Consider the following 27,288-nt stretch of genomic DNA (forward strand, 5'->3'; position numbering starts at 1 on the left):
TGACAACCTCGAGCTCGGCCCCAGTTTCTGCCTCTGTACGATTTGTACAGGGAATTCAGCTGTTGCTGCTGTGGCTCTTTGTATGAGCAAAAGGAAGTCCTTCCGAATCCTCTGAATCTCTTATTCAAAGAACCTCTGGTTTGCAGACCCAAAGACCTAGCCGTCGCCTTACTGTCCTTGAAATTTTCCAAACCCGCGTCTGCCTTCTTACTAACCAGACCCGAGCCATCGAAAGGAAGATATATCAAAGTTGCCTGCACATAAGGAGAAAAAACTCAGAAGTCTTCAGCCAAGCGCCCTCCTGGTGGCAACAGAAGATCCCATGACCCTTGCCACAGAGTCAGCCGCACTGCTCTGAATTACCTGACGAGCGGCAGCCTCACCGAAGTTCTGCCTGTCCTCTTCAGGTATCTTCGGTACCAACTGCTTCCCGGAGTCCACGAGTGCGTGAATAGAACGCCCCAAAAGGCATGTCGCATTTGTTGATTTTAAAGCCATGCTGGCCGATGAGAAAACCTTTTTTGCCGATTGGTCGAATTTCTTTGACTATCACTTGGCACTTGAGGGAAGGCTCCGGTGAACTTCTTGAGCAGGCTGCCTGAACTACCAGACTCTCCGGAGACGGATGTGATGACAAAAAGTCCGGATCTCCAGGAGCAACCCTATACCTTCTTGCTACAGCCTTCGAAACTGCAGGAGACGATAAGGGCTTACATCACACCTCAAACACCGGCTCAGTAATAGCCTCATTAAATGGCAGCATTGGCTCCACAACCAAAGAAGGAGAATGAAGTACCTCCATTAATAAATTAGGTTTAAACTCTGTAGAAGGCAAACTCAAATCCATGAGCTCAGCTGCCTTCTTAATGACCATGTGATATGGTGTGACATCCTTTAATGGAACATCAGGAGCCGAAGAAAATTCCCACTCCGGAGATAACTCCAGGCCACTTGCCTCTAAGTTCTTCAAAAGAGTCCTCAGACTCCAGCAGTTCTCCTTCTTCCACCTCCGCTCGATACCTTTGCTCCTCCAAAAGCCTTTGAGCCTCCCGCCTAGATCTCATCCTCGGGATCAGCGTAGATGGAGCTACAACCGACTCAGAGCAGGCGCCGGATCCGGAGATACAGTCTGGAACGAACGAGGTAGAATCGGAATCGGATCCGTTGAAAATGGTATCGTGTCCATGACCTCGGAGCCGGGAAATGCCAGGCCTCCGCCGCCATAAAAGGTGCTTGTGCATAAGTCTGCGGTACACCCAGATTGTAAGCCATTGGACCCATGGGACCGGATGGTGCTCCAGAGGGGTACATGGCTCATGAAGACCCCATACATCGCATTTAAATAATGCGTTGGGTCTTGACCCGGGTCTGGAAAGTGTGGGTATGGCCCTAGACACTGCTCCTGTTGAGGTACAATCGGAGTCAGGCCAACCGGACCAGAGGGAGCATCCAAAGGAGTCGACTGGAAACAAGATTTAACACGAAACAAGTTACAGTAACAAACTAACCAAACAAGCTACTGAGGATCCCAAGAAAAACCGTTAGCGTAGACGACATGGAAAAAGGGGAACCGATATCACGCCGACGGGGTCCTATTATGAAATTAGTGACGTCAGCAGAGCCGCGCGCGAGGCCGTGCTTCTGTGACGTCCACGTCGGCATGAGGAGCTACGAAAAAAAATTCCGAATGTTGCCGACGCAGAGGATATTCACAAGGTGAGGAATCCACTGGCAGATGTATCCATCAGAAACATGTCGGCCTGATTTTAACCAACAGTGAAGAGGATCTAGTAACTTGATCCATATCTACACACCACATTTTTATTTATCCTAAATCATCTACCTTTTTGTAATAAAACGATTGACTTGAGTTGACCCACAGATTTTTATTTCACATCCTTTTTTGAGCACTTAAAGACACTAGATCTGGACACTATTACGTATTCAGTGGTTACCTCCGGATGGAGGTGAGCATAAAACAAAAAAAGACCTGATGATGCACCAACGCAGCGTAATTGGCAGAGAACCCAGATATACCGCCTACAAACTACATGGGTGTATGAGGGTTTTTTATTAATAGAATAAACCCCCTGGAAACGTAGTTACAAGTGGTCCATTCTCCCCCAATCTTGATTATTAATACTAAGCCAGGAAGCTGAATGGACCTCACCTTCCCACTCCCTCCTTTGGTGATTCTGAATAAAGTTATATATAACCTTACACTCTAAAGCGGTAGCTTGGTCGAGCAGTAAGGCAGTATCAGAGGACAGTGTAAAGCATTTATTGTGGAGGAGGAGACAGCATGCCAAGGTCAGGTGAGGTGTCTAGACACTCTTATCCGCCAAATCCTCTGCCCAGTCCAGGTTCACACTGCACTGTTGTGCAAGAGGGTCCTCAGACCACTCCCAGTCCTCTCCTTCCTCTGAAGTCTGTGAAACAGGCTCAAAAAGAAGCAGGACGAACGTAGGGGTAAAAAGGCCCTATCGACGTCGGAATCGGTGTTGATCGACGCCGTTCTGGCGCCGCGCCCAGTTCAGGGCTGAAACTGGGGATGATGTCGCTGGTGGTACCAGACGATGTTGGAGGTGGTGCCGGGGATCAGAGCCCGGATCCAGGGAGGTCCTGCAACGCCGGGGCTGGAACACCCGCTGTGCCAGGGTACGAACCATCGGCGTCAGAAGGGCAGGACTCCCAGTCAAGGCCCGAAGGCGCGCCGGCGGGGCCAGATGGCCCAAAGAGTCGTGCCATGGCAGCAAGAAATTCTTGCACCTGTGCAGGTATTGTCAACGAACCCGGAAAGGGCGGGTAGGCCGGGGGCGACGTCGCAGGCTCCGCCGGAGTCTCAGGGGTGGCACCACCCGCACCCACAGCCGCGACGGGCGAGGGGAAGCCCAAGAGCGACTACGCTTCTTCGACGACTTCTTTGAATGCTTCAACTTACCTGACTCTAGTGCGAAGACTTAGATCCTGAAGATCCATGGTGATGGCTCCGCGACATGTCTCTCAAACTCCCGCGGGACAGAGACCTTGAGCAACGCGGAGCCGACTGCCAGACTTCCAGTAGCTTTCGGGACCACTCCCGCAAAGATTTTGGCACCATGGCCCGGCAGTCGGTGCACGACTTGGAGTCGTGGTCACCCCCTCCGGCAGTAGAGACACATGTGGTGTGGGTCCGTCACCAACATCATGCAGTGACAGTCCCCACAGTTCTTGAAGCCTGTCATCCCTACGACACCAGGAGTCTATTGACTCAAAGAAATTCGGTAAAAGGCCTCAAAAAACAGTCAAAAAGTGACTGGGGGTACTTGCTCTTCCCGGATCTGCACTCTGCGCGGAAAAACAAGAACGGACGTCAACGCTTGTGGGCGTGTCTAAGTAGCTCCAGAGATGTCATCCTGGCGCCAATGACGCACGCAGACCTGCACTACGATGCCTACCGACACGCAGGGGTACTGTTGACTAAAAACTTTCCGGATCCAGTCTGACGCCTGGGGGTAATTCCAAGGTAAGGAATCTATCACTACGTGTTTCTTTCAGATTGTTTCCTTTTTACGGTTTGATTCTCTGAGATGACAAAGCCATGCTTTTACAGAAGGATGTGCCCTTAACTTCAACCCAAGAGACTTTTGATCCTCACGTTGCAAGGTGGTCAGCAGAGATACAGGCACTAGTACAAACTAACTGCCCTCTCCATTTCGGAGAAGTTGTACTTCGCATTTTTAACATGTCTGATATGAAGGAAATTGAGACCTATTTAAGACTATAGGCTCTGGACTTTTTAGCACCTTTCAGACAGTCTGGTGTGATTCCAGCTTTTATACACTCCATATTAGAAAGCGGTTTTGAAGGGCTTCCACTAATGCTGCTAGTCATAGAGGGTATGCTAATTCGAATTTTCCTGCTACCTAATGGAAAAAGCGCTCTTGGAGAAACGTTGCAGTGAACGCAAGGTACTCCATCTGGGCACACCTCTGCTTCGGGGGCTTATCAAATATTCGCTCAAGAATGCACGTTTGACCTTTAACGCTTTTATCAGTTGCACCTCCGGACGTGGATGTACTGCTGGACCACGTATTGCAGTGTCCGGAGCATATTCCCATGTTGATGCCAGCATCCCTAGAGCGACCACAGGATGCTTCAGCTCCTCTGTTGGGTTGGACACAGGTTCTACGACAGGCACACAGGCTTCAGCTGTTTCAAATGCTTCTCCCGCATCGGCTATGGGAGCCGGAGAAGGTCACCTTTGCACTACTGATCTGATCAATGAGGAGTTACAGGGTCCATCGTCTGCAAAGGCAAGCAGCAGTGATGTGGAGTCTCCCACACAGGGCACACACATTTGGCTCTCCGTGTGCTGGGAGCAATTCTGCCTTTTTTCCATAACAACTGAAAACAACAATAGTTACTTACCTGTAATCTGTGGTTCTCCAGTATTGATGTCCTTCATAGATTAACATGCCTGAATCATTCCCAGTCGCAGGAGTGGGATTCCCACGGTACATAAAAGAGCAATAATATGCACCTAATAACCAGAAAAAGGGAACAGCCTTTACAACGCGGGTTTTACCACGCGTTGCTTTTACATCGCATGCGTTACAACGCATGCGATCTTACAACGCGTGGTAAAACCACACATACCATTACATCGCATGCGTTTTTACAACGCATGCAATGTAATGTGTAATGGTGGGGGCGGCTATTCACGTCTTTGTGAGGAAACTTAGGCTGTTTTCTCACAACGACGTGAAGCAAGCAGGAAGGAGGAAGCAGGATCCGACGGCGACGCTGGATAGGAGAGAGGTAAGGGGGTTTGTGCATGGGGTGGGGGTTACTTTTGTAGGGTTTAGGGTAGTTTAAAAGTAGTGTGGTAATGTTTGTGTTGTGTGTGTGTTTTTTAAAAATGTTTTAGTGTGTGTTGTGGTGTTGTCATGTTTGTTTAGTGTATTGGGGAGGGTAGTGTAGTGATTTAGGTTTTAGGGTAGTGTAGTGTTTTAGTGTGTTTATTGTAGCATATTAGGGTTTAGTGTAGGGGTGGGAGAAGTGTGGGTAGCGTAGTAGTGTTTTAGGAGCCACCTATCTCGTGATACTTCGAAGACTCTTCCAGGACAACAATGTGCAATCATCTGGACCCAACACTAGGCGGCGATCTATTCACAGATATGAATTCAGGAGCCCACATGCCTCAAACCTATTGTTCTTGTGCAGTATTGGGGTGTCTTTCATAAATTCACATGCCTGAATTAGAGTAGATAGCAGTACATAACTATGCTCGTTAGACGCTCCTTGTATCACAAAATACATATAATAAAGAAGCATAAATAATATCAAACATAAAAATACATTAGTGCTTACACATGCATACTAGATTAGGCTATATAACAGCATGTAAATAAGCGTCTAAAAAGAGCAAAGTGGAGGAGGGAGAACAGAGGCTCACCTTATTTAAAAAGATTGCGGATAACAGCTCGTCCCACTGACGTATCTGCATCACTTGAAGCGTTGATACAGTAATGTTTGGTAAAGGTGTGTGTTGGACCAGGTTGCCGCTCTGCAGATCTGATGAAGAGGAACACCAGCAAAGAACGCGGTAGATGAGGAGATTGCTCTCGTAGAATGCACTCTCTGGGTTGTCTGTAAAGGCCTTCCCGCCTGCTGATGACACAGACTAATAGCCGCAGACATCCAGCAAGCTATGGTCTGCTTGGATACAGAGTAACCTTGACGTAATCTTCCATATGCTATAACTAGCTGATCTGATTTCCGAATTGTAGCAGTGCGTTGAAGATAGAACTTGACACCTCCTGACATCAAGGGAATGCAAGGTTCTTTCGAGCGCTGTTTGAGGATTTGGAAAGAAAGCCTTCAATATTATCGGTTCATGAAGGTGAAAATCCGTAGGTACCTTAGGCATGAAGCTGGGATTGGTACAAAGCACCACTGAATTGGAAGTGAACTGTAGAAAGGTGACTTAACTGTGAATTCTTGAATGTCGCTGACCCTTCTAGCTGATGTCCGCGCCAAAAGCAGAGATACCTTCCAAGAAAGGAACTTAAGATCCACTTTATGAATAGGTTCAAAGGGGTGACGCATGAGTTGAGCGTGCACCACATTCAAATGCCAGGATGGAGGCAGACACTGAATAGGAGGAAACATTCTAAATAGTCCTTTAAAAAATTGCTGAATAACTAGTAAAGTAGAGAGAGAACCCTCCTGACGGAACCTTGAGATAGCTGCCAAGAACACTTTCTACGTGTAATGAGATAAACCTGATTTTGTGAATTGAAGAAAGAACAGTAAGGTCTGTTCTGGTCTGGCATGAATTGGATGCAAATTGGCAGTTTGACACCAGGAGCAAAATCTTTTCCATTTGATTTTGTATGTCTTAATCGTGGCAGGTGCTCTAGCATTGGCTAAAACTTCTTGACAGTCCGCAGGGATATCAAAGTGTGCAAACTCAAGGTGTTGAGGAGCCAAGCTGCTAATCTCAAGGAGGCTGGGTCCGGGTGACAGATCTGACCCTCCTGAAGGGACAGAAGGATCAGTATTGGTGAAAACTGAATGGGATCGCACTCCAAAAGGAGGAGAAGTTCGGTAAACCAGTATTGGCAAGGCCATCTGGGAGCCAAAGAACGAGGCGACCAGGCTCTTTCTTCATCTTGCAGATGACTCTGGGAACCAACGGAATCGGAGGAAAGGCATAGGCATATATCTGAGACCAGTTCATTGAAGCGCATTTCCGCACGAGTCCTTGTGCAGGAGCCAGCCTGCGAAGTGTGGGCATTTGCAGTTCTGGCTTGTTGGAAACAGGTCCAGATGGGGGTGGCCCCACTACCGAAAGACTCGGTCCAACGTTGGTTGATGGACCTTCCATTAGTGATTGGATATTGAAGATCTGATAAGGGAATACGCTAGAACATTGGAGATCCCCGGAACATGTACAGCTGAAATGCTGATCTTTTGACTCAATGCCCAGTCACAGATTTCCTGGGCTTGTTGAGAGAGCAGAGCAGACTTTGTACAGCCCTGTTTAAGTAATGCATACTTGTTGGGTTGTCTGTCCAAATTAGTACCGAAGCTCCTTGGATGACTGTTCGAAAGGACTTCAAGGCCAAGAAAACGGCTCGCAGCTCCAGGAGGTTGATGTGCCACTTCTTTTGTTGCACATTCCACTTTCGTTTACAGTCATTCCCTGAAGATGTGCTCCCCATCCCTCGAGAGAAGCATCCGTGGTGATGGTGAAATTTGGTACTTCTGCCAGGAATGCACATCCTTCCTGTAAATTCTTCTTCCGAGTCCAGCAGAGAAAGGCTTCTAGCATCTGAGGAGTTATGTGAATGACGTCGAACTACCCTGAAACCTGCAACCATTGGAGGTAGAGTTCCTCTTGTAAAAATCTAATTCTGTGACGACAGTTGGGTATCAGAGGGATGCAGGGTTAAATCATCCCTAGGAAAAATTTGAACAGTCAAACTGAAACGTACTCTTTCGTGCAATAGGCGAGCTAACTTGCAGATCTTTTGTTGTCTTTCTAATGAGACGAAAGCCTGAGTCCTGAGTGAGTTGGGTGTCCAGCATAGCTCACAAGAAGGAATTCCTTTGCGAATGCGGAATGAAATTAGATTTATCGAAGTTGATGGAGAGGCTGGAATAGTGATGGGCATCTTTGAACGTGTGCGCTTCCCTTTGCCAAAGAACTCGCCTTGATAAGGCAATCATACAAGTAAGGGAAGATTGGAATGCCCTCTAAGCGAAGATGTGCTGCCACCGGAGCTAGAACATTTGTGACAACAAGGGGTGCAAGTCCAAAGGGAAGTACTTTGAACAAAAATCCCTGCCAGCCACTCTGAATCGTAAGGATTTTCTGTGTCTGGGGAGGATCGGCACATGAAAATAAGCATCTTTAAGGTAGAGGGCGGCCATGTGATCCCCTACCTAAAGAAGCTGGAGAATTTCTTGAAGTCTTAACATCCAGAAGGACAACTTTTTCAGGTATTTGCTGAGGGCGTGAAGGTCGAGGATGGGGCTCCATTCTCCCGATTTCTTCAGTATGAGGAAAAATCTTGAGTAAAAACCTGTTCCTTTTTGCAAACAAGGGACCCTTTCGATCGCTCTCTTCCGTATCATCAAATTTATTTGGGTAAACAACTCCTTGATATGAGCTTGACCCTTGAGAGGAGAATTTGGAGGGATCTTGATGAATTCCAAATTGTGGCCTCTGGCCACTATATCCATGACCCACTTGACTGTAGTAATTGCTGACCAGTTAGAGTAGAATCAGGATATTTTTCCCTCCAACCTTTGACGGGGGGGGGGGTCGGGGGGGGGGGGGTAGAGATGGTGGCAGGTGGCGTGTCTCATTGCTTCTTAGTAGAAACTCTTCCACGTACGAGGGCTTTGGGCTTTCTTCGTGACTACGCGTAGGAGTTACCTCATTGTCCGTAAGACTGTTTGTAGGGCTGGTACCTCAGATTAGTTTGAGAGGTTTGGTATGAACTCTGCTGATTGCAGTTTCCTCTGTTGGAAAAAGATCCACGCCCTTTAGCACCTCAAAAGGACGACTTGCGAAACTAAAGGCTACCCAAAGATCTCGCCATCTCAGTGTCCTTCTGGATAGCGTGGAGGACCTAGTCAACATGCTGGCCAAAAAGAAACTCGCCATCTAATGGCATGTCTATTATGTTTGTTTGGACCTCTGGGCAAAAAGATGTGGATTTCAGCCATCCCTGCCTTCTCAGCACAGCTGCTCCCGCTAGCTGCCTGAATGCTGTAGACGCCACATCTACTGCTGCGTTAATTTCTGCCGAAGTAACTTCACCATCTCGCTAAATCTGCCTTGCCTCAGATTTTGCAGGTTCCTGTACCATTAATACGCAGGGGGAAATGTCAGACCACATTTGCCTGTCTTATCTCCCTAATATCGCTAGGGAGTTCACAGCACGTACAGTTGTTGCCGCCATAGTGGAGACTTTTTTTCCTGATGGAATCTAATTGTCTGCCGTCTCTATCTGGTGGACTTAAGAGTGTATGATATAACGTTATCATGGAAACAGCTGAAGGACTTGGTTCCGAAAGCTGTAGACAGGCTCAGCTCATACCAGAGCACTATCTCACATAATTCTAAGCACTCTGCCTCCAGGATCGTTAAGGCCTGCCATAGGAGTGACTTATAGGAGTATATGTGTCCATTTAGGTTTAGATATAGGTATACTATATCTAAAGCAAAGGGTGATTACACCACCTTGCCCCAGCTGAGTGATCAGCCAGTTGTGTCAGATTTGGATGGCCAGCCAGGGGTGGCATAATACATGCTGCAGCCCCTGGTAGGCCTTGGGTTCACTTATGCCCTGGGTACCTATGGTACACTGTACAAGGACTTACAATAGTGACCCAATACCAATTGGTAAATGCACCTAAGGTACATGGATGTCAATTTAGAGAGAGAACAGCTAGGCTGTGGGTCTGATTAGCAGGCCCACAGCCAGGGAAAGTCGTAAACCAGTGAAGCAAAAAGCAAAAAGCAAAATTCTGGGGTGACTATAGGATTGCAGACCCTACTCTCCTACACTCGGGTGCAGAGGTGTGTACTTGGGTGACCTGGAGAGCAAAAGAAAACTGATCCGCGGGATCACTATCACTGTAGGCCTAGTCAATCCTAAAGTCCCTCGCCACCAAGTGGGCTTTGGCATCAGTAATGTAAAGGCTGGACACTCAACATGCCTTGGTTGGGGCAAATGCTCCAGTATCCAGGGAATGGGTGCTAAGAGGCCATTGGAGGGTCTAGCATCTTGAAACTCACAGGAGAGATCAGGCTGACATCCTAAAACCACGGTGAAAAGACGTGTGGCTGTGTCTAAAGATACTCTATTATCACATCTTCGACTCTTTGTCATTCTGGTCCCAGATAGACAATGCATTCCTGGTGTCGTGGTAACCCTAAATACTGATGTTAGGGGCATTTAGGGTCATGTAGGGTAGTAGCCAATGGGCTACATACCCCTGGGGAGAGAACATCCATTATATGACCACTTCCTGTGGAGAGGGCATAATCCTGACCCAGAGCTCTTAGCACCAAATTCAAAATGGTGAAACCCTTTCTTTATAGTCCACTTCAGGTGGCCCACATTAGGGGTGTGCCTACCTCAAAATGCAACGCAGCTACCGATTATCTAATTTCTAGCCTGCTCTGGTGTCAAACGGGCCAGAGGGCATCGGAGAAGCTGTTGTCGCATATCAAATGCGGCAGAGGCTGTGAAGCCTCTGGCCTAGATATGGTAAATCACTAGCCATCTTGGTGGAGGAGGGGTTACCACCTTCCCTCCAGCAGGCATGATTTCTGGCCTCAGAGAGCGGGCTCTCCACCTACAAAGGGAGGGGGGGGGGGGGGAGGGGGGGGTTCAGAAACTAGTCTGAAGGCAGGCTGGACGATACCAGTCGGCCAATACACTAGTAGGTTTTCAGGGAGTCACTTCTAAGTTGACCACTGGTTGCATGTCATAATAAAGCTAATACTGGCATCAGTACAGTTGTATTAAGATTCTCAGTGCAGCCATCATGTACTGGGTAACTTGTAATAACCAGTGCACAGTACACGTTCTTACGATGGCTGCCTGATCACTTGCAAGAACTAGCCATGGAACTAGACATCACAGGGGCATATCTGCGCAGGCAGTGGTGTTTTCACATAGTATAATCGGGTTCTAAGGCCTGCTGAGTGTTTTCTGAATGTTTTGCACCATTTCACGCAGCCTGCAATGACAATCTGCATGCAGTTTGTGTGGGGGCACTTTATTGTGGCATAATACATGCTGCAGCCCTTAGGTACCCCCTCTTTAGTACCTCTGTCCTAGGTACTCGGAGTACCATTTAATGGGGACTTACCGGGGTGCTAAAGTTCTTGCCAATTCGGTTAAAATTAAACATTTACCTTTAAGGGAAAACACACTGGTACTGGGGGCCTGGTTATCAGGGAGCCACTGTACTTTTTCAAAAAAGCATCCGTACTAGGGTAAAAAGTGTGTGTGTGGGGAGGGGGAGAAGAGAAGTGGACCATGTCAACAAGTGCACTTTCCTACAAATGTTATCCAGCATTCTGAGTTTCTAACCCTGCACCACCACAACCTCCACCATCATCACCATCACCTGTGGTAAGACTAATTGATTGCCCTTTCTATAAAAAAAAATTGGGCATTTACGTTAAATTCACAAGTATTGTGTCCCATAACTCCTAAAGTAATTCTTAGTCCATGCCAACTTACAACTGACTCACCTAGGACCCCCAACACAGCTAAAAAGAATTGTAAAATAAAACACTTTCAAAGCACAAGCCTGAATTTAAAAAAATGATCTAACAGTTTATTCCAGACACCAGTATTCCTTAAGACTTATTGCTATACTTTCCAATAGCCACATGATTTTAAGTGTTTGATCTACCACAATGCTCTTGTTGAGCTAGCAGCATAAAACATCACTGTGGTTCCAGGAGGTCAATTCATCACAATGGAAAAAAGCACAGATTTCAATGAAACCTAAGTGGCAACTTAAGAGACCAAAGGAAAATACTGAATGTTAAAACAAAGGGGAAAAAACTTACATGGTCCTAATTAAGACAACTAATAGAAGAAATTAAAATCCGAGCCAACAAATAAATATCAAACTCGAAACAAATTACTTAAGACAGTCATCATGCGTTGCATTCAATCAACAACACTGTGTAGATTAATCATCAAGTATTAGTTCCTTCACTTCAAAATGCAATTTGTTTTACCTTCAGCAGCTGACTTCAGCACTTTCTCATTATTGATCAAAGGGGTAAGGACTTCAGACTCGGACAAACTAGTCAGGGCACTTTCGCATTCACTAGTGGTGGGAGCAGCAAAGGGGTGTCCACAGACCCAGGTGAGGTCAGGAGGCGCAGACGGTGAAGAAGAGGTTTCTGCTGGCTTTTCCTCAGCATTCTGGACGTTTTCTTTATCATCTAGAAAAAGTAAGGATGAATAACAGTTTTTGCAGTATTACCAAGCTGAATGCTACCCCCAACAGTCACTCAGATTTCATGAATAAATCACAGCTTGCCTGAGGTTTACATAGGGGAAATGTAGAAGTTACATTCAATGTGAACAAGGAGCAAGACAATAAGCTACTCAGCTGTAAATGTTGTTTCCACTATTGGCATATTTAATAGATTAACATACTTGAAAACATTAACCGTCGTCAAAGTGGAAGTCATACGGTATAAAAATGAAGCAGTACAGTTTACTACTGGAGGAAAGTGCCCCTTTTTGCACGGTTGCCCCTTAACTTTTTGCCAGTTGCCTGATGGCAACCTGGCTTGGGTGTGCCCTGGGTCCCTGACAATCAGGTTCCCAGGGCCTGTGTTCTCTCTCAAAACTGTACCTTTCGCTCCACAATTGGTACACCTCTGGGCCACCTGTAACTACCATGGGAAAGTTAACCCTTGCACCAAGGCCAAGTTGTACATAGAGGGCTTCGGAGGGCAGCACCACCTATTATGCCACCCTCCGAGACCCCTCACGTGAACACCCACTGTGAGAAAGTGGCTCTATATATACACTGGACTATAATGAAGTACAGTGTGTATAGAGTCCGCCAACCCCAGAGGTATAACAGAAGTTAAAGTCAGAACTGACCTTACTCTCCAAAGTGGTAGCTTGGTCGAGCAGTAAGGGAGTACCAGAGGACAGTGTAAAACATTTGTTGTACACACTCAGTCAGCAAAAGGTTTCACACATTCAAGACCTGAACTCCAGGCCAATTGTTATATCCTCAGATATTGCGGTATTATTTTTTGAACCAACAGTTATAAAAATATACATTTCAGGTGACGAGTACGCTCAGGTAATACTTTGCAAAGGAACAAGTAAGTTTGTGCACACAGTGAATACAGTATAGGTAGTAAGCAACACAATCCTAACACACCATAGCATTGAGCTCAATGGGTTTTCTGCATATAACTACAGTAGATTACTTTATGGATTACTTTGGAGGTTCCAGGACTAGTTCTTAGATTCAGTCCTGGTGTCTAAGCTGAAACCAGATTAGCAAAAACGTTTTAGTTACTGTAGTGAATTTTCATGAATATAAAGGTGTTTAAAAAGTTCACACTTAAAAACATTTCCAGTGAAATGTCACAATGTTATTCAATGGGAGGAAATTCAGGTTGCAGGTAAAGTTCGATCGCGTTACTTTTGTAACCCAGCACTGGTCTCCTAGGGCCAGCTCTAGGGGCTTAACTCAAAACAGGTAGGTAATTGCGTTTCAGAATTTCGTAAGATTTTTAAAGAATATTTGCAGTTTTCAAAAGTAGCCACTTACAATAAATTTCATGGAAAAGCAGACAATGTTAATGTTATGGGTGTCTTATATAGCGCTCGGCTGAGTGTCCCGACGCTTTCAGACCCACAACAGACTACAGAAGGCAGGCATACGAGGAGAGAGGTCAAGCAAATTATTGTCCATAAAGCCACGTCTTCAGAACCTTTCTGAAGGTTAACAGGTTCGAAGTACAGGGGAGTGACAAAGGAAGGGTATTCCATAGCTGGGGCGCCAATCGTTTGAAGGAACGCCCCACCCCCCCCCCTTGCTTTCTTGACAGCAGAAACAACAGCAATGCCGAGAGATTCCAATCTTAAGGATCTAGTTGGTTTGAAGAAAACAAGACGTTTTTTAATATATTCAGCTCCCACAGCATGGAGGTCCTAAAAACCCCGCTAGGGATTATTTTTGCAGTTCAGTACTGGGCTGAAAGGTACAGTACTGGCTTCTCCCCTGATCCCAGGTGAGTACTTCGGAATTTGGCTGATTTTATAGGTATATTTTTAGTTTTCCAAACTTCACACTTAGAACATTTTCGAATCAAATTGAGTCAATGTTATCCAACGGCAGGTAAGTGAATTTCCGGTTTCCAGGTGAGTACTTGGTTGTTGAAGTCAAGGTTCTGGGCATAAACTCAGGGGTCCCCCAGGGACCAGTAAGTACAGTTAGATCGGTACCAGCGGCACAGGGGCGGCCGGGTGCAGAGATAGATAGGCCCAATGATATCCAATGAGTGAAAGAGGGCCTTCGGTTGGTGGCTGCTGGCTAGCAGGCCACGTGGCTCTGGGAGCTGGGCTCCTGGTCACTTGCTCAGGGCAAGGGGGGGAAGTAGGATAAGACAAAGAGGTCACAGCCAGCGGCAATCGGGCGGCTGGGTGCAGGGTGCTTTAAAGCAGTCGGTCGCTCAATGTTATCCAATGAGTATCTTGAAAAGGGAACAAAGGCTGCACGCTCGGGGACGGAGACTCTCCAGGGGCGAAAAAGCACTTCGAGAGGAAAGTTGGGATCTTGGAGCACAGGTAGGTACCCAAAGGGAGGCACGGGGGCTGTAGGGCGCCGGGTGCAGGGGTGTCTTTGGGTGTCGGAAAAGCTTACCCTCAGCTGGCCGCAGTTGGGGGGGCCCCTGGTTCTGAGTCTGCAGGCGTCGGCTGGTTCGTCGAGGAGGGTCTTTGGGCACTGGACTTCTGGTCCCAGTCGCCGGGGGGGACATCCTCATGGTCATGGTTCGGGTTGGCCCGCCCCGGGCTCGTCTGGTGCAGAGTGGGCTTGTCCGGAGCTTCCTAGTGGGCACCAGGTGGGTTGTTGCAGCAGAGCCTCTGCTTATGGGAGTCCCAGTCTTCGAGAGGGTTAAGGCAGGCAGGCCCTCTGGGTGTCCCAAGGTTGCTGTCCGCGAAGGTCGCCGGGATTAGGCAGGAGCAGGTTCCAGGATCAACAGGCTGGTAAGTCAGTTGTAGCTGTCCTGTTAGCAGCTGCGCGGCGGGTCTTCTTCTTGACCTTCTTTCTTCTTTTTTGATATCAGGATCCGAGGAAGGTTCAGGGAGCCCCTAAATAATAAATTTAGGGGTTACAGGTAGGGCAAGGGCAGGGACCAATAGGTCTCTGTCCTGAGGTGAGGACACCCCCTAGCCTGCTCCTCTCCTGTGGAAGGGGGGGGGAGGAGCCTAGCTGTGATTGGGCAGGGCTCCCCATCTACAAGATGGTGGAGCTTGGGGTCGTGCTACACTTCGCCTCCTCCACCTGAGGGATGGAGTTGGAATTGATTGGAACACCCTCCTTCCTGACGTAGTTCTTCCCGCCAGTCTTCCTGCCAGAGTGGGGGTAGAACGGGTGGGGGGCCAGTTGCTGGGTACAGCAAATTGTCTGAAGAGGCTCTCAGAGGTGGTATGCCTTTGAAGTTCCCCCTGTCCATCCTGGAATTTTCTAGTGTTGCATCCAGGGGGAGGAGACATAGCACCTCGTCCAGGATGTGCATTGTTGCAGGCCCAGGAGAGCGGGGGCTCTCCACTCAGGGGTCCAGCAACATGTCTGCTGTGTGGCAGCCTCTGCAGCCACTCAGCCCAGACGTGGATTGTAGGTTCGGGTTTTGGAGGGCATCTCTAAGATGCCCTATCGGGCATCTTACATTAAATCCCATACTGGCATCAGTGCGGGTTTAATGTGCTGAGAAGTTTGGTACCAAACTTGTCAGTCTTTAGTGTAGCCATTATGGTGCTGTGGAGTTCGTAATGACAACCTCCCAGCACCATATACTCTTAAATGGCATCACTGCAAGTACAGTGCCAAGGAATGGCCCTGGGTACTGTAGGGGCACAGGGCTAATGCACCTGTGCCCTCACCTCTGGCATAGGGCACCCAGTTAGAGGGGTGACTGAAGTATGCCAGGGCAGTGGGGTCTGTGGGCATGGCACACAGGGATGTGGGCCATGTCGACTCTTGGTTTAGTTCTGCACTTAGGCACTCAGCCTGCAAAGGCAGTTTGTGGGGTCCAGGGTACAGGGCCCCTGAGGGTGGCACAGTAAGTGCCGGAACCCCCAGGGATCTTCTCTGGTCGCCATGCCCTGGGTACCTAGGGTACCATTTACTAGTGGCTGACAGGTGGCCAGAGATGCCAATTGGGTATTTTGTTTCAGCATAGCTTTTCCTTTTAGGGAAGGAACACAGGCACTGGGTACCTGATTGTGCCCTGGGTCCCTGCCACTCAGTCAAAGCACATCAGCAGTTCAGAAAAGTGGGGGCATACCAAGGCAAGAAAGATGGCACTTTCTCACACCCACACACTGCCGTTGCAGGCTGCCTGTTCTGGTGCAGACTAAACTAAAGAATCGACATGGCACCCATTCCTGGGTGCAGTGCCTTCCAAGACTGACTGTGGCATTGGCAAGTCACCACTCTGGCAGGCCTTACAGCCCAAAAGGCAGTGTGCACAATATTACCGGTGATGGCATAGCTGCATGAGCACTATGCCCCTACAAAGTCTGTGCCATTTACAGGCAATGTTCGTGCAGAGAAGCCACTTGGAGTATAGGGGCTTGGACTTTGTCATTACGAACTAAACAGCCCCAGAATGGCTCAACTGAAAATTAGGAAGTTGCTACCAAACTTCTCAGCACATGATGCCAGTGTGGGATTTAATGTAAAATGCCATCAGAGGGCATCTTACAGATGCCCCCTTAAAGAATGCCCATCCCTGGTGTGGTTCCTGCAGAAAAGTGCTCTTTTGCCCCCCCCCCCCCCATCTTTCCCTCCTCTTTCTGCCTAATGCTGATGGTCTCTGACTAAGTGTGCCATAGGTTCCTGCCAACCAGGGCCTACCTTCTTTCCATTAAACTGTACTGTTGCAAAACCCAACTGGCAACTCTCTGGCCATATGTAAGTTGAATCATAGTTACTAAGGGTACTATGACAAAGGAAGAACTCTAAGGACTGCTGCACTTATTGTGCAACCCTTAGAGGCCTTGTACACACACACACAGATCCCCTGCTCCCCCCCCCCCCCCACAGACTGGGTGTTTTGGTGCAGAGCAAAGTGAAGAGTCGACGTGACATCCCTGTGTCCCATACCTACATGACAAAGATAAGCCACCTTTTTAGTTGGGTGCACTATTCCACTAGTGAGGGTACAGGTGCATGAGCCCTGTGCCCCTACAGTGCCAATCTCCATCTTCAGATTGTTTTTTGCCATTGTGGCAAAGATGGAGTATAGGAAAGTAAGAGATGACCATGTAAATGTATGTAAAGGATAACTCTGCAGATGCGACAGGCACCGGGGAGAAGGGTGGGCGATATGAATGTCAGCAGCCCTACATGCCAAGAACAGATAAATACTGGTAACTAGCATTTTCCGTTTGAGGCATATGGGCTGCTGAATTCATATCTTAGCATAGACTGTATAGCAGTTTCTCCTCTAGCGGTTGACACCTGTACCAGCTGCAGTGGTTTGAAAAAGAGTTTTAAGGACAGCCTGGCTTACAACAGCGTGTTGCTTAGCTTGCACGTCTACACAGTAGTGTTTAGTGAAGGTGTGTATGGTAGACCATGTAGCCGCCCTACATAGGTCTTCTAGGGGAATATTTCCTAGGAAAGCCATAGATGCTCCCATTTTGCGCGTTGAGTGGGCTTTTGGGGGAACTGTTTAAGTGTGCTTTGCCTTTTGATAGCATATTTGTATGCATTTAACTATCCATTTGGCTATTCCTGTTTTTGAAATGGGTTTACCCTTGTGTTGTGGAGAAAAGGCAATAAAAAGTTGCTTTGTTTTTCTGAATGATTTAGTTCTGTCAACGTAATATAGTAGAGCTCTTTTGACATCTAGTGTGTGTGTAGGGCTCTTTCAGCCACCGACTGCGGGTTTTGATAGAAAACTGGCAATTCTATGGACTGATTGATGTGGAAATCACTTTTGGCATACATTTAGGATTAGTACGAAGCACTACCTTATTGTGGTGTATTTGCATGAAGGGTTCCTGAATGGTTAGTGCCTGTAGCTCACTCACTCGCCTGAGGGAGGTAATGGCAATAAAAAATGCCACCTTCCATGTTAAGAATTGTAGTTCACATAAATGAAGTGGTTCGAAGGGAGGTCCCATGAGTCTGGTAAGTACTATGTTCAGGTTCCAGACTGGCGCAGGTGGATGTTTTGGAGGGATAATTCTTTTAAGTCCTTCCATAAAAGCTTTGATCAGTGGTATTCTGAACAGGGACACGTTGCCTGTTTTGAAGATATGCTGCTATAGCAGCAAGGTGTAGCCTTATGGGTGAGTATGCCAGATTACATCTTTGAAGATGTAGCAAGTAACAGATTATGTTTTGGATGGAGACATCTAACGGATTGATTTGGTTATTACAATAGATGACAAATCTTTTCCATTTAGCTGCGTAGCATGCTCTAGTAGTGGGGCGCTTTGCTTCCTTGATAATGTTCATGCAGTCTGGGGGCAAGTTAAGGTATCCAAACTCTAAGACCTCAGGAGCCAGATCGCTAGGTTCATCTGATTGGGATCTTGGTGCCTGATTTCGCCATGGTTCTGTGTTAGCAGTTGTGGCGACAGGCGTAGTCTTTGGTGCGTAACTACTGAGAGTTCTAGGAACGTTGTGTACCATGGCTGTCTTGCCCATGTGGGAGCAACCAGGATCATTGTGCGTGACTGTTGCCTTAGTTTGCGTGCCACTAATGGGATCAGTGGTGTTGGCGGAAAAGCGTATGCAAATCTGCCTGACCAGTTCATCCATATCTCATTGCCTTGTGACAACGGGTGTGGGAACCTGGCGGCAAAGGACTGGCATTTTGATTTTTCTTTTGTGGCAAACTTATCTATCTCTGGATGTCCCCATTTTTTGAGGAATGGTTGGAGAACTTGAGGGTGTATCTCCCATTCGAGTATTTGTTGGCTGTGTCGGCTTAGTAGATCTGCAATCTGATTGTCTATTTCTGGGAGGTGTTCTGCCAGGAAAAAGATGTTTTTTGGAATTGCCCACCTCCATATGCTCTGTACTAGGTGAGAGCTGCGGAGAGTGTGTCCCTCCCTGTTTTTGTATGTAGTACATGGCTGTCATGTTGTCCGTTCGGATTAACACAGCCTTGTTCCACAAGTATTTCTGGAAGGCTTCATTGCTAGAAATACTGCTAGTAACTCTGTAGTTTAAATGCAGTGTCTTTTGTTTGACTGTCCATAGACCCTGGACTGTGTATTGAAGGAGGTGGGCTCTCCAACCTGTCAGTGATGAGTCTGCTGTTAATACTCCTTGTGGAACTGGCTCTTGGAACAGTCGCCCCTTGGAAAGGTTTTGTGGGTTCCACCACTGCAGAGTTTTGCAAGTGTGACTGTCTACCAACACTAGGTCTTTTAGTTGTCCTTGAGCTTGGTGCCCCTGCCGTGCTAGGCATTCCTGCAATGAACGCATTTGAAGTTGGGTATGAGGGACAATGAATATGCAGGAGGCCATCATGCCTATAAGCTGCATGAACACTCGAGCTGGCAGAGTGTTGTGGATGAAATCTTTGAATGAGAGACTGTATGTTGGATATTCTGCCTGGATTTGGATATGCCTTCGCCACTGAGGTATCTATTGTTGCTCCCAGATATTGTTGTTTGTGGATGGGCTGCAGATGTGATTTTGGGCAATTTATGGAAAATCCCAGACTGTGCAGTAGCTGGATTGTCTGAGAAGTATGGTTTGCACACTGTACGTATGAGTTGGCTTTTATGAGCCAATCATCCAGGTAGGGGAACACATGGATGTGTTGCCTTCTGAGGTGTGCTGCTACCACAGCTAGACATTTTGTAAAAACCCTTGGTGCTGTAGTTACCCCAAAGGGAAGAACTTTGAATTGATAGTGGCGACCCTCTATTGTGAACCTGAGGTATTTCCTGTGAGCTGGATGTATAGGTATGTGAAAGGATGCATCCTTGAGATCTAATGTAGCGAGGAAATAGCCTTGCTGGAGTAGCGGGAATACTTGTTGTAGAGTGATCATACGGAAATGCTCTGAAAGTATATATTGGTTCAGAGGTCTGAGGTCCAATATTGGTCTGAGGGACCAGTCTTTTTTGGGAATAAGGAAGTATAGAGAGTATACTCCTGTGCCCTGGTGTTGAAAAGGGACTGGCTCTATGGCTCCCTTTTTCTAGCATGGATAGCACCTCTTGATGTAACAGTCCTATGTGTTTGGGTGGTATGTTGGGTGGAGTAGAAGTGAGTTCCAGCCAGTAACCATACTGGATAATTTGTCTCACCCACCTGTCTGTGGTAATGGCATTCCAGACTGGTAGGAATTGTGTTATTCTGCCTCCGAGTGGTGTTAAGTGGTCTGGAGGGAGTGTGAACAAGTCACTGTTTGGTGGCGCTGGAGGCTCTGGTGTTATACCACCACGTCCTCTGCCTTTGTTATTATTTCCTCTATAACCTCCTCTGTTGGAGCCTTTATTAAAGGTGCCTTGGGTATTCATTTTAAATGATGATGTTTGTGAAGTGTTGCCTCTGCCTGAGCCTCGAAAGGAGGAGCGGCGAAAGGAGCCCATAGACTGTTGAAATTAAAGTGAACCCATGGACTTTGCGGCGTCAGTATCTTTTTTCATCTTTTCTAAGATGGTATCAACTGCTGGGACAAACAATCAACCCATTAACCAGGATTTCTTAAGTATGGTAAACTGTAATTCATTTTTAAAACCGGAGATGCATAGCCAGGCATGCCGGCGTAGCAACTCACTAGTGTTGACAGACCTAGTGGCTGTATCGGCTGCATCAAGGGCGCATTTTATAGAAGCGTTGGTGATTAATTTCCCTTCTTGAATTAGGTCATTAGCTTTTGATTTATAGGGTTCTGGTAGGTGTTGTAATAATCCCTCCAGTTCATCATAGTGTGCTCTGTCATTGCGTGCTAGAGCTTGTGTATTGGCAATTCTCCAGGTATTTGATGCCTGAGAGGCCACTCTCTTTCCTGAGGCTTCTAAGATTTTTGACTCTGTTAGGGGGGGGGGGGCGCGCATCACCTGTTAGAGAATTTGCCTTCTTTCTGGCATTAGAAACTAGAGAGTCTAGTGGTAACAGACTTGATGTAAGGGGGGGTCTGTAGGGGCTGGTTTATATTTCTTTCCAATCTTTGGATTGAGGACACGCGGTCTGGCTGGGTCTGTAAAGATGTCTGGTGCGTGCTTAAGTACTCCCGTTAGCATAGGGAGTGTACGTATACTCTACTCACGTGTTGGGAGGGTATTAAATAGGAAATCCTCCTCTACAGGGTCAGTGTGCATGCTTACACCATGATACTGAGCTTCTATGTCAACTAGTGGTTAAAATGGACCGTGTCTTCAGTAGGGGATGGTTTTGAGAGATATGTGGAGGGATCTGGTATGGGTTGTGTATCATATGGGTCATTAGTGTCATTCTGATTGTCCCATGTGTGATCTTGGTTTCCCGGATCATCAGGGTCTATTAAATCCTGATGAAAGTCTTCACCCATGTCCTCTTCCTCATCATAATGTGGAGGTGTAGGAGAATATGGAACATAAGGCATGTCAGGAGTGAAAGAAGGAGGTGTAAAAGGCCTAGAAGGGGATATCCCAAAGTCCTTTTTCTTAGGAGGAACAGGAGAAGGATCCTCAGTGTCCAGTCTTATCTTGTTCTTATTGTAAACTGTTATATGTCCTGTATCAGGTTCTATATACAGTCTATTTTGGTCTGTGCTCAGTGGATCAGGATGAAAAAGTTCTTCCACTCTCCGTGGCTTCGGCGCCGATGTTTTTGGATCGGTCGCTTGCTTGGTTTTTTTTTGTCTTGGGTTTTTTTTCGGCTCGAAGGCTGTTTTCGGCTCGACGGCCTTGTTCAACTAGACGACCTCCTTATGTTAGACTGTCTTATTTGGGTCGACAGCCTTTTTCGGCTCAATGTGTTTTTCCGGGTTGACGGCTTTCTTCGGTCCGACTGCCTTTTTCGGGTCGGAGGCAGTGTTCGGATCGACAACTTGGTTTGGGTCGATTCCTTTTTTCGGGTCAAATACCTTTTTTGGGTCAACGGTCTTTTTTGGATCGGCGCTCTTCTTCGGGTCGATATATTTCTTTGGATCAACGCCCTTTATCTGGTCAACAGTCTTTTCCGGATCAACAACCTTTTTTGGTTGGCCGGTGTTTTTCGTATCGACAACTTTTTTAGTGTTGGGGCCCGTTTTAGTCTACACCCTTTTTGGAAGAGTCTTGCTCGGTCCCGGGGTATCGGAAGGCTTGGTAATGGTATTGGGAGCCGAGCCGGAAGGCGGGGCTTCTGAAGCGGTGTGTCGGTCGCGGCTAAGGCCTCTTGGCGATGCTTTTACTGGAGCAGTGTCTGGAGGTGGAGGCAGGGTAGAGGCTTTAGTACTCGCGGTTTGCCCCGGTGGGATGTCGTCATCGGAGTCAGACTGGTCTTCTACTGTGACTAGCTCTAGGTCAGAGTCCGCTGCCTCTGGAAGTTCATGTTCGTCGCCGAAAATGTTTTCCGGTTCGAGTGACCGTCGCTGCATCTCTTGTCGGGCAGCTCTTCGGCTCCGGATAGTTTTCTTCAACCGGAACTGAGCACAAGCTGGACAGTCTTCCTCGTTGTGCTCCGGAGACAGGAACTTGTTGCATACTGTATGCTTATCGCTATGTGGAAACTTTGATCGACATTGTGGGCATCTTTTGATCGGGGTTCTTTCCATCAGCGGGAGGCCCACGTGGCGTTGAAAAGGCCCAACTGCCCGCATTGACTACCAGAGATGGATGGAAAGAGTTGCCTAGTCGAGGGATACCGAGCGGAAACAATACAGTCGAAATTATGAAGTTTTTGGCCTTAGAAATTAGGAAAACTTTGATCCCGAAGCTAGAGTTGTCGAAGTGCATCCGAACGCAATGGGGGAGAAAAACAATCTGAAGATGGAGAAGATGCCCATGCGCACTGTAGTCCAGGGGAGGAGTCACCTATCTCGTGATACTTCGAACTCTTCCAAGACAAGGTGCAAACATCCCGACCCAACACTAGGCGGCGATCTATGCGAAGATGAATTCAGCAGCCCACATGCCTCGAACGTGCCCTTTTTCTTGCGTGGTATGCACCCACTTTTTGCTGAATTACTGATGTGCTTAGACTGAGTGCCCTGAGCTCCAGCCAATCAGGTACCCAGGGCCTGTGTTCCTTCCCTAAAACTGCATTGAAGCCTAAACCCAATTGGCATCTCTGGCCACATGTCAGCCCCTGGTAAATTGTACCACAGGTACCCAGGGCACTGTGACCAGAGAAGGCCTCTGTACGCAGACACTCAAACACTGGCTTTGCAGGCAGCGTGTCTTGGAACAGAACAAAATGAAGTCGACATGTCACTCATCCCTTTGTGCCATGCCCACAAACCACTGCCCAGGCATACATCAGTCACCCCTCTAGCTGGGTGACCTAGGCCAGTGAGGAGGGTACAGGTGCATGTGCCCTGTACCCCTACAGTACCCAGGTCCATTCCTTTGCACTAAGTGCAGTGCTGACATTAAGAGTAAATGGTGCTGGGAGTTTGTTACCACGAACGCCACAGCACATAATTGCCACACTGAAAACTGGGAAGTTTGGTATCAAACTTCTCAGCACATTAAACCCACACTAATGCAAGTGTGGGATTTAAGGGTAAATGCACCACAGAGGTCATCCTAGAGATGCCCCCTGAAACTCGACAAACCTCCTGTGACCTGACTGAGTGGCTGCCTAGGCTGCCACCACCAAACATGTTTCTGGACTATGGGTCGCGAGCTTGCCGCTCTCGGGGGCCTGAAACAATGCACCTCCTGGGGCAAGGTGCCAAGCATCCTCCCCCAGGATGGGCAGGGTTCACCGCCTTTGGGAGCCTCTATAGACCACTTCCTGCTTTCAGCAACTGGTCCCTGCTTGTTCTACCCGCCACTTTGGGCGGGAGAACCGGCGGGAAGAGAGGTGTGCCCACCTCTGCCAACTCCACCCCTAAGGTGGGGGAGGTAAGGTGAAGCACAACCTCGAGTCCCCACCATCTTGAGGATGGGGGACCCAGCCAACCAGGAACAGGCTCCTGCCTCCCCCCTCCCCCCACTGGAGAGTGGAAGAATAGCGGGTGTCCCAAGCCCAGGGAAGGGACCCATCGGTCCCTGCCCTTTACCTACCTGTAACGTTCCTAAATGAAGTATTTAGGGGCACCCTGTCCCTTCCTTACTCAGATCCAGCAACCACAAGAAAAGAAGAGAAGGACAAGAAGCCGTGCAGAGTTAACAAGAGGACGACGTCCCTGGACTTGGCCCCAGCCCTACTGGCCTGTCGTCCCCTCGGACCTGCTCCTGCAAAATCCTGGCATGTCCAGCGGCCAGGAACGAATATGCTACTTACCAGTATGCATCTGTTCTTGGCATGTAGGGCTGCTGAGATTCATATCTGTGCATAGATCGCCGCCTAGTGCTGGGTCCGGATGATTGCACATTGTTGTCCTGGAAGAGTCTTCGAAGTATCACGAGATAGGTGGCTCCTCCCCTGGACTCCAGTGCGCATGGGCATCCTCTCCATCTTCAGATTGTTTTTCCCCATTGTGGCAGAGATGGAGTTTAATACAGTGAGTGATGTCCATGCTACATAGTAATTCTGAATGCTACAGCTGCTACAGGCGCAGGGGGAGGAGGGTGGGCGATATGAATGTCAGCAGCCCTGCATGCCAAGAACAGATGCATACTGGTAAGTAGCATATTCGGTTCGAGGCATGTAGGCTGCTGAATTCATATCTGTGCATAGATTACATAGCAGTCCCTCCTGTTAGCGGCGGCTGCCCGTGCCAGCTGCAGCAGTCTGAAAAAGAGTTTTGAGAACAGCCTGTCCTACATCTGCCTGCTGTTTGGAATTCACATCTACGCAGTAGTGTTTCGTAAATGTATGTGTGGTGGACCAAGTGGCTGCCTTACCTATCTCTTCTAAAGGAATATTCCCCAGGAAAGCCACGGACGCTCCTAACTTACGTGTGGAGTGTGCTCGTGGTGGAATGGTCAGTGTGGGTTTAGCCGTAGCATAGCAAATCTGTATACACTTAACGATCCACCGGGCTATTCCTGCTTTGGAAATGGAGTTTCCTTTGTGTTGTGGAGAAAAGGCAACAATAAGCGGTTTTGTTTTTCTGAAATCCTTTGTTCTGTCTATATAGTACATTAGAGCCCTTTTGACATCTAACGTGTGTAGGCATCTCTCCGCGACATTTTCTAGATTAGGAAAGAAAACTGGCAGTTCTATGGTCTGGTTCATGTGAAACTGCGAAATCACCTTAGGCATAAAGGTAGGGTTGGTGCGTAATACAACCATATTTGCGTGGACCTCTATGAATGGCTCTTGAATGGTTAGTGCCTGGAGTTCACTAACTCTTCTTAGTGAGGTAATGGCTACTAGGAAAGCAACTTTCCAGGTCAGAAATTGAATCTCACAAGAGTATAGAGGTTCAAAAGTTGTTCCCATCAATCTGGTGAGGACCACATTCAGATTCCAGACTGGTGATGGTGGGTGTCTGGGAGGGATCACTCCTTTAAGCCCTTCCAGAAAAGCTTTAATGGTAGGCACTCTGAATAATGAGAGGTGCTGCCTGCTCTGAAGATGGGCTGCTATGGCAGATAAATGTATACGAATGGAACTGTACGCTAGATTACATCTGTATAAATGCAAAAAATAACAGATGTTTTGAATAGATGCATCCAGTGGGTTAATGTCATTGTTGGTACGATATATGACAAACCTTTTCCATTTAGCAGCATAACATGCTCTGGTTGTGGGTCGTCTTGCCTCCTTGATGATATTCATACATTCTGGCGGCAAGTTGAGGTAGCCAAATTCTAGGACTTCAGGAGCCAGATCGCCAGGTTGAGCTGTTGTGGATCTGGATGCTGAATGTCGCCATTGCTCTGCGTCAAAAGCCTGGGTGAGAGGCGTAGCCTTTGATGTGGTACCACGGATAGTTCCAGAAACGTGGTGTACCATGGTTGGCGTGCCCACATTGGAGCAACCAGGATGAGGGTCATCGAGTGTTGCCGTAGTTTGCGCGCCACCAGCGGTATCAAAGGTGCTGGGGGAAAAGCGTACGCAAATTTGCCTGACCAGTTCATCCATATCTCATTGCCCTGCGACTGTGGATGTGGGAACCTGCTTCCGAAGCTTCGGCATTTTGCGTTTTCCCTTGTGGCGAACAGGTCTATCTGTGGATGACCCCACTGCTGGAAGTATGGTTGGAACACTGATGGATGTATCTCCCACTCGTGCATCTGGTGGCTGTGTCTGCTGAGCAGATCCACCATAGGGTTGTCCTTGCCCGGGAGGTGTTCCGCCATGAGGAAGATGTTCCTCTGAATGGCCCACTTCCACATGCTCTGAGCCAGATGAGGCAACTGTGGAGAGTGTGTTCCTCCCTGCTTCTGTATGTAGTACATGGCAGTCATGTTGTCCGTCCGAATCAACACGACCTTTTTGCACAAGTGTAACTTGAAAGCTTTCATCGCCATGAAGATTGCCATCAGTTCTAGGAGGTTGATGTGCATCTTCTTTTGCTGTGCTGTCCATAGTCCCTGCACTGTGTAGTGGAGTACATGAGCTCCCCATCCCTGGAGAGACGCGTCCGCCGTCAGTACAATTTGTGGCACAGGCTCTTGGAACGGTCGGCCCTTGCAAAGGTTTCGTGGGTTCCACCAATGCAGAGAGTTGAATGCCCGACCGCTCACCAACACTAGGTCTTTTAACTGTCCTTGAGCCTGATTCCACTGACGTGGTAAGCACTCCTGAAGCGGACACATGTGTAGTCTCGCGTGCTGGACTATGAAAATGCAGGAGGCCATCATGCCTATCAACTACATGAACACTTTCGCTGGAAGCGAGTGTTGAGGCCTGAATTTTTGTATCAACAATTGCATGCTGTTTATTCTCGCCGAATTTGGCTGAGCTTTGGCTGCCAGAGTGTGTATTGTCACACCCAGGTACTGTCGCACGTGGGCGGGCTGAAGATGTGACTTTGGATAATTCAGTGAGAATCCCAGACTGTGAAGAAGATAAATGGTGTGGGACATGTGGCTGGCACACTGCTGGGCCGTCTTTGCTTGAATAAGCCAGTCGTCCAGATAAGGGTAGACATGTATGTGCTGTCTCCTGAAGTGTGCTGCTACTGTCGCCAGGCACTTTGTGAACACCCTGGGCGCCGTCGTTACTCCGAAAGGGAGGACTTTGAACTGGTAATGTTGATGTTGAATAGTGAACCTGAGATACTGTCTGTGTGATGGGTGTATGGGTATTGCAAATGCTACTTACCAGTATGCATCTGTTCTTGGCATGTAGGGCTGCTGACATTCATATCTGTGCATAGACCGCCACCTAGTGTTGGGTCCGGATGATTGCACATTGTTGTCCTGGAAGAGTCTTCGAAGTATCACGAGATAGGTGGCTCCTCCCCTGGACTACAGTGCGCATGGGCATCGCCTCCATCCC

At 47.9% G+C, this 27,288-nt stretch overlaps 1 protein-coding gene across 2 annotated transcripts in view; it reads right to left on the reverse strand.

Moving 5' to 3' along the window:
• Positions 1-27,288, reverse strand: part of GIGYF1 (GRB10 interacting GYF protein 1) — a 1,483,862-nt gene that overhangs the window by 804,002 nt on the left and 652,572 nt on the right. For both annotated transcript variants that reach the window (XM_086946110.1, XM_086946109.1), the window contains one exon: positions 11,765-11,974. In XM_086946110.1, coding sequence (XP_086802236.1) covers positions 11,765-11,974 — 210 coding nt within the window. The remainder of the gene's footprint in view (positions 1-11,764; positions 11,975-27,288) is intronic.

The sequence above is a fragment of the Lissotriton vulgaris genome, chromosome 12 (assembly GCF_964263255.1).
Source record: "Lissotriton vulgaris chromosome 12, aLisVul1.2, whole genome shotgun sequence".
Classification (NCBI taxonomy): domain Eukaryota; kingdom Metazoa; phylum Chordata; class Amphibia; order Caudata; family Salamandridae; genus Lissotriton; species Lissotriton vulgaris.